This window comes from Crocodylus porosus, unplaced genomic scaffold (genome assembly GCF_001723895.1).
Source record: "Crocodylus porosus isolate Cpor-Errol unplaced genomic scaffold, CroPor_comp1, whole genome shotgun sequence".
Classification (NCBI taxonomy): Eukaryota; Metazoa; Chordata; order Crocodylia; family Crocodylidae; genus Crocodylus; species Crocodylus porosus.
Window position 1 is genome coordinate 233,316,760 of NW_017728886.1, and position 7,749 is coordinate 233,324,508.

Consider the following 7,749-nt stretch of genomic DNA (forward strand, 5'->3'; position numbering starts at 1 on the left):
CCCACTTCCACTACACTGGACTTACCAGCTTTATCAGAAATCAGATCGGTATTGGCCAATAAATAAATTGGCCATCTGTATCAGCCCCAATAATCTCTGTCGGTGCACCCCATTATATGGTCATCACATTCTATTCTTTCCATAAGACCACAGGACTCATGGTTATGGCAGCTGAATACGGTCTGGAAGAACTCACTTTTACCCCTGCCTCTGTCATATGGAAGATGGACAAAGACAGATTGAGTAAGAAGGAATTCCTCAGGATATTTGAAAAAGCAGCTGTGCAGTACACACTCTCACTTATCCAAAACTTACTGAAGAACTCACTGAAAGTCATTTGGACAGACAAATTTATTCAAATAAGAACCATAATAAGGCGCATTAGAAGTGCAGAGTTTCTGCTCGGTGCATTGGGTGGGGAAAGAAAAAAAAAAAAAATAGATAAATAAAAATCATCTCTGTGGGCCAGATTTGGCCTACAGGCTACAGGTTGTCAACCACAGAGTTAAAGGATCTTTCTCCAAGAAAAACAACACCCCCTTCTCTTCCCCCCCAAAAGAGAACTTAAATCCCTCCCTTCCCTTTCATTTTAGGACAAAGACGTGCTACAACATCTTTGCCAGTCCTTTGAAACTGAAACCTAAAATTCATATATATTAATCCACTTACAGGAAACATTAACAGCACTCCATGACTTATAATTAAAGATTTTATCATCATGCCAAGTTATTTTGGTTGGCACTAGACATGTAATGGGTACAAGTCTAAAAAGCCTACACCTCATTCTTCTAAGAATCATCATTAAATTTCAAATACTAATTCAGGTGCATCTGTTTTTCTTTCGATGATGAACAAGAACTATACTTCTTCAGAAATCATGGAAGGAATTTGATCCTCAGCAGGCATGTCTACACATGCCCCTGACTGCACAAATTGGTACTACATAGTCATATAATACTTACTTTAGCAGTAGAGTAGAAAATGACCTGTGCACTGCTGAGACTGCAGCTCCAGCGGGTACTGTGCAGTCATTCAGTACTTGCTAAAGCAAGCAGTACTAAATGACTGCACAGTCCCGGCAGTGCGCACGTTGTTTGACCTTATTGTGCAGTAGCAATGAGCTACTGTGCAATAGCAGTGGCATTGCAGTTAGTGCCTGCTGATACTACGCTGCCATAGCCATGAGCTACAGTGACATAGCATCTAGTGTAGACACACCCAGCAAGAACAACTATAATGCACATTAAAGTGGCGTATCAACTGTAAAAACTCTTCCAAAATTTCAACAGCACTTATCAAGTATATTTTCAAATAGACATTAGAAAAGGTAGCAGAAATAAAGAATTAAAACTATACTTGTACCTGTCACACTGTTGCATTATAGAAATTTCTTTAATTATTTCCTGAAGATCCGATTCAACAGGGACTTGTTTAATTGCCACAACTTGTCCAGATTCCTTGTGTATTGCTTTAAACACACTACCATAAGACCTAAAATTAAAGAGTAACAAATTAATTTTATTCCAACAAGGGATGTCCCTTCATCCTCCCAATAAGCGCTGTCCTACAAAATACTGTTAACTTAAAAGTGTGGGAATTTGTTTTCAAAGAATTTCTAAGAAATTATAAATTTCAAAGAAATTTTTACCAACAGAAATGAATGCTGGTCCATAACCTTAGATTACAAATGGTATAGCTGAAGGTCTTTAAATCAATGCTCTCTTTAGAATATAAATAATTCTAGTTTTGTAAGTCATGCATCAGAGTGTTAAGAATCTAATCAAAATGATCGACTATATGACACGCATTTTTAAAAAGAAATAAAGTTATAGCTTCCTTTTTTGAAGGGGGTTAAGGGTATTCCTAGTTTTCCATGTTATTATTACAAAGCCAGTTACCAGTCCAAAGGTTTTAGTTAAAAGCTCTAAACCCAAGTGCGCAGGGCTGGTTCAGAAGGCATTTTGCAGCTTTTTTCTTCCTGTTCTTCCTTTGCAAGCCAGCCAGGGAAAGAAAATTGAGAAGATTCCTGTTGTGTCAATTCCAGTCCAATGTCAGTCTTTCAATTTACTTGCATGGTACTACAGACACATGAATCCTGGGTTTGACCATAATCTGCATCCAACTCATAGGCCTGGTAGCAACGTGATGGGGCTACTCATGGCAGGGTAGCTCCAATAAAATACTACAAATGTTGCAACCAAAGTAAAGTGAGTAAGAGGTCAGAGGCATGCCGCCAGGAGCAGAGTAGTTTCTCTCTGCTGGAAGAATAGCATTCTCTCCTGTGAAAGATCGCCTGCCATGCCTTGATGCTAGAGAGAGGTGCCAAAACACTTTTGGGAGACAAAAGGGTTGCTTATAGGATCAAGCGGTCGGCTTTTCTTCGCAGGGCTCCACCATCCCCATACCCTGCCCTAACCATACCAGATGTTCCGAGCATGTTGTTGCCCGCCTGTAGTACTGAGGATCCAGTCTCAGCCTTATGGACTCCTTTGCCTTGGGTCCCCCACTTAAGTTGGCTGCTTGCCCCGTTCTTCCCTGCGTAGTTCTCAAGAGAGCCATTTCTTAGTTCTAAACCCACCCTTATCTTCAGGGTCAGGATGGATTTACCCCCTCCTTGGGTGTAATCTCATCTGTGGCCCTTCTCCTCTAGGTTCCTGAAACGGTTACCTTCACCCCTCGGGACTAGACTCACCAATGAAGCAGTCTCCCCCATCTTCGTGCTGGCTCTCACCAACAGAGCAGCCTCCTCTTACCTAGTGCGAGACAGCAGAGACAGTTGGGGGATCAGGGCTTTCTCCAAGCCCCAGGGTTGGTCCCCTCTCTCCTCAGTCTTTGCCATCTTCTTTCTCTTCACCTCGTCTCCCTCTTCTCCTGTCCAACTCCTGATGCTTGCTTGACATTCACTTAAATTCCCTTTCTGGCCGGCTGGGTCTGCTGTGGCAGCATCCAATTCACTGCTTTCCTGACCCAGCTGTTTTTCCTTTAACTTTTCTATGTGGCTTTTTTTCCCTCTTCTTTGGCCACACCATTTTCCCCAACTCAAGCTTGAACCCTGGCAGCTAGGTTTCCCATGGCAGCCTTTGATCTGCATGCCCCAGCTAATTTCCTTATTTAGTCAGGGCACAGCACCTTTCCCACCCCCGCTCACTGCGGTTTCCTCGGCATCTCTAGGTAAGTTTATGTCCTTTGTTTTATTCTTTGCATTCTCATGGCAGGGTGCTTCAGCCACCCTGTCCCAAAGTGCCTCAAACTCCTAGCACCTACTGCCTTGTGGGTATTCCTTGGTTGGAGAACTGACTAAAGGACATCGTCCTGAAACTCATCCTCACTGAAGCATTACGCAGTCAGCAGCAGTTCTTATTTGTTGTTCTCCAGCAGAAGCTACAACCAGCAAGACACTGAATGTGGGAACGGTAGGTCTTCGGTGGGTCTTGGGACTCTACTCTTCCATAATCTTGCCTAGATGTATACATGGAAGATCTTGGTATGTGCATAAGAGAGGTAGGCAGCTGTTGATCCTCTGGATCATGGAGACCCAGGATTCCTTCATCCAATGCTACCTACCAAAAGCAAATGCAAGCACTTGCTTTGACCCAAGAAAGTCATTCTTCCAAGCTAGGAAATTCCAGAGAAAGCTCAGCAGATTTTAGGTTTACCAGAGTCATCATGAGTGGCAAGGGACACAGTACCTGTCCAATTTACAAAGCCTGCACAGTTCCTAAAAGTCTAGTGATGACAAAACAACACCAGTACACCACACTTGAAAATCAAGTCACAGTGACTTTGAAGTCCCTAGACCATAAACTCTTCTGTACTCAAATATTTCTTTTCTCTGTCCCCCCCACTCAAATTCTCTGCAGCTAAACAAAGTGCTAAAATAAGAGCAGAATCATAAATTTGTAGGTGTCTCAAGTGTCCTTAAGTGCTATAAAATTGAAGATACAGACTATGCATGGCACTGTAACACTTCAAATTGGCCTGAATTCTATCAGCAAATGACTCTGATGTGCTTCAGATCACATTTGTTCTCCCCAGTAGAGCATAATAGGGAGCTGGTCAGTCTGCCAGCATCCCACAGTGCTCTCTCAGACCCCACTGTAACACTGGCCTTGTTGAGACTCACTGGCCCACACCACTGATGGAGGAAACTTCTTGTGGCAGCAGCCGGAGTGCCTGGATGAGACCTACAGTGTGGGAGCCCCAGCAGCACCACAGGAAGAAGGCCAGCATCACTAGTGCTTGGCTACTGCCATGGGAACAAGCTGTGTTGCAGGTTTCTTCCCACAGTTCTGCTGGGGCTCCAGTACTGCAAATCTGGTCAGCTTGGCTGCTCAGTACCACTGCTCTGGCCAGAGTGCTTAAGCCCCAGCAGCACTGCAGAAAGCAGCCAAACACCACAGCTTGTTCCTGCGGCTGCAGCCAAGCATCTAAAATGCTGGTCTTCTTTCCTCTCAGCTCCAAACCAGCAGGAACAGATGCTGGTTGGATCCAGCATCAAAGGTGGGCATCCATGGGCCCAATATGGCCCACAGACCAGTCCCACACCACTCAGCTGCCCCAAGGAACCAGACAAGTTTGACACCCCTGGTCTAACTTAACACAACCAGGGAGGGGGAGACAAGTACAACAAAAAGCTTTAAATTACTACCATTCCCTATCTACTTCTCAAATTTTCAAATGGAGTATGGCGTGTGGCAAAAAAAAAAAAGTTCCTGACCTCAATACAACCACAAAAAAACAGTTTAATTTACTGAGGCAGAAAAATTAAGACATAAAAAAAAATTAAAATGTATGGGTAATTGGGGAGGGGGGGATTCACAAAAGCATTTCTTGTTTTATTTTTAAAAGTTGCTTAAGAAAGCCAATACAATAATATAAATGTGCTCCACTTTATTAGATGACACACTATCATGGACTACTTGACATTACTTTTGAATGCGCTCAAGCTGCTTCTCCCTGCCTCTGCAGAGGTTAGCAGCTGCACTTACCCTTCACCAAGCTTCTCTAAGACATCAAAGACTTCTTCAGGCTGCTTAGTTAAACTATCTTCACTTAGCTTCTTTAGCTTGCTATTGGAAAAAGAAAAAGAAATTAATGTAGTTCGGTCTTAAAAACAATAACCATACATACTAAGAAGAGAGATTAGAGAGAGATAGATAAAGAGTGCTTTAATGAGCGCAGGTGTCTAAAGTGTGTATGTTAAAAAAATAAGTACACCAGGGGAATGAAGGAAGGGAGAGAAATGAAGACTCCTCCCTCACAAACTGGGACCTTCCCAACAACAGTTGCTCACTGCTGCTAGGCTTCAATTTTTGTGATCCACTTCTTTGCCCTGCCAGGATCTAAATCCAAGGAAGGAGAACAATAGGCTTGGACCCACTTCTCCAAATCATCCAAAAAAAAAATCTTCATCTTCCCAGTGAAGTTACCGTGTACTGAAGATGCAGACTGCAGTTTATAAATGACTTAAGAAATCACACCCTTCTTAAAGCCACCCTGTGTGCAGTAACTACATTCTTTGCCATTAAAAATCTAGAGTAAATACAAACCATGGAATTTAGAAACTGGACAATCCAGAACAGTGGTGGTCAACCTCCAGCTAGTAGAGATAGCCCTCAGGTCTGGAAATTGGACAGTGTGGGAGGTGGCAGCATTTAATTGGGTAGCAAGACCCCAAACAGACCCTATAATCTCTCAGTGTAAATTACACATAAAAAACACTAAATAAACATCAGTAAAAGTCCAAAGTCAAACACTCAAAAGCAAGTAAACACCAGATACATTGGGGGTCAAGTTGCACACAGAGCCTGTAATTAAAGACTTTGTGCTTATACGCAACAACATATATCTGTGTAAGGAGACCAAGCATAAAACTTAGTCTCTTCCCAGCCCTATCCCACAAGTCATCTCATTTTAAGTCCCCACTCCCACCAGACTTTCCATACTAGTCCTGCTGCTACACCTGGTTCCTGGAGCAGCCACCCCAGCCTCCTCCCCACCTCATAATCTGATCTTAGACTGTCTGCTGTCTCCCAGATCCCTTAGTTCTCAAAACTTCTAGAAAATCCAGGAAGAGAGCAGCCAGCCCACAAGCATTTGGTAAAAATACTGATGTTAAAATAAAACAAACCATGCACACCACACAGGTAGTAGTGAAGCCCTGTAATTAGTTTGCAAATCCTTCACCAGTCCTAAAATTATGGACAAATTTTTCTACAAGGTGTCTGCACAGCAATTTAACGGTACAGGGCAACTATAGGGACTACTAAAAGTGGAAGAAGTTAAAAACAGTTGCTATTGTACACAAAGTATTCCATATGGAGAAGACAACTTTAAAGTATGGTAGATCAGTGGGACGTTATGGAGAATATTATGTCATGACAACTTCCTACAAAAGGACTCGAAAGCAAGGGAGAGGAAGAAGGGCACAGAGTTAGGAAGATTTTGCTAGAGATTTAACATTAAAAAAGCCAGTATTACAAATATGAAACACTGAACACTTCCTCTTATTAAAAAGCCAAGCAATCTTGGGGTACAACAATTCAAAAAAAGAGGTTGGACTCAGTGCCTGAACAGGCAATATTCATATATATATGCCAATAAGCAAAGTGAAAAAAGAGGTGCGAAACAGCAGTCTAAGACACAGGCCATGACAAAGTCTGGAATAAATGAGTAAGGAAATCTGGAGAATACAGGGCAAGGGAAAAGAATGCCACTGATGCCAACATGCAATGTCAGCAATGTGGCAGTTGGCACAAGTATAGAAAGTATCTACTGTTGAGGAGAAAGGGTGTGCAAGCCACAATACAGCCCAAGCAGCTTGCTTACTACAAATATGAAAACAAGAAGCAGGAAATTTTATGGGTCAAAGGTAGAATGAAAATCTTCAAGCAAAGGAAAAGAGAAGAAGTCAAGGAACACAAAGAGAAACTGAGGCAAGAATCTAAAAGAACAACCAAAGAAAGTTTGTACAAGTGCCTTAGAAACCAGAAACAGGAGCAGTCATCTGTTTTCTTTGAGACTCTCCCTCAGTTTGTGAACCAGAACAGTTATTTTCAGCAAAGATACCACTGGGGTGTCTTGAGATCCTTCCAAGGGTGCCATTGGCTACTACACAAAATTAGCACTGTTATATGTGCAAACACAATTCATAAGGGAAATCCACAGATTTCAAACAGGAATCCATAGTGTTACAAACACCAACCTGCTGTGGTGGTCCCAAGTTCTTTGCAAGAGAAAAATTGCTCAAATTATTTTTTTTTGTGCCTTGTGTTTCAGCTAGAACAGCAGTTTTCAACCTTATTAAAATGAAGGCCTCCAAAATATACTAACTCTTAGCAGTCACTTGGCTTTTTGTTTTGTTTTGTTTTTGGCTGTAGGAAAAAATTAAAATTAAATTTTAAAGAAACCAGCAACAACAACAAAAAACAACAAGCAAACCTTCTATTGCAAAGAGCTCAGAAACACTGTGAAAAGATTTAGAGTGTTTTTGATATTCAGGATTCCCATCTGAAATCTCTGGGTTTCTTACAAGTAACTTGTAGAGGTGTCCGCACAGCTAGCAGTGCTAATATTGCACAGCACCCCACAATACTCTTTAAAAGATCTCACAACTCCCTGGCTGATAATCACTGAACTACAAAAAGTTAGAGGCAAAATTGAAATCTGCTAGTGAAGAATATATTCTATTCTTGGGTAAGTGAGAGTCAACATAGATATCTTTCACCCCCACAAAAAAAAAAAAAAAAA

At 41.9% G+C, this 7,749-nt stretch overlaps 1 protein-coding gene across 3 annotated transcripts in view; it reads right to left on the reverse strand.

Annotated features, from left to right (window-relative positions):
- The window catches only part of STK3 (serine/threonine kinase 3), a 288,938-nt gene that overhangs the window by 272,857 nt on the left and 8,332 nt on the right, over positions 1 to 7,749 (reverse strand). For all 3 annotated transcript variants that reach the window (XM_019551132.1, XM_019551118.1, XM_019551124.1), the window contains exons 2-3: positions 4,989 to 5,069; positions 1,363 to 1,491 (exon numbers count right to left, since the gene is read on the reverse strand). In XM_019551132.1, coding sequence (XP_019406677.1) covers positions 1,363 to 1,491; positions 4,989 to 5,069 — 210 coding nt within the window. The remainder of the gene's footprint in view (positions 1 to 1,362; positions 1,492 to 4,988; positions 5,070 to 7,749) is intronic.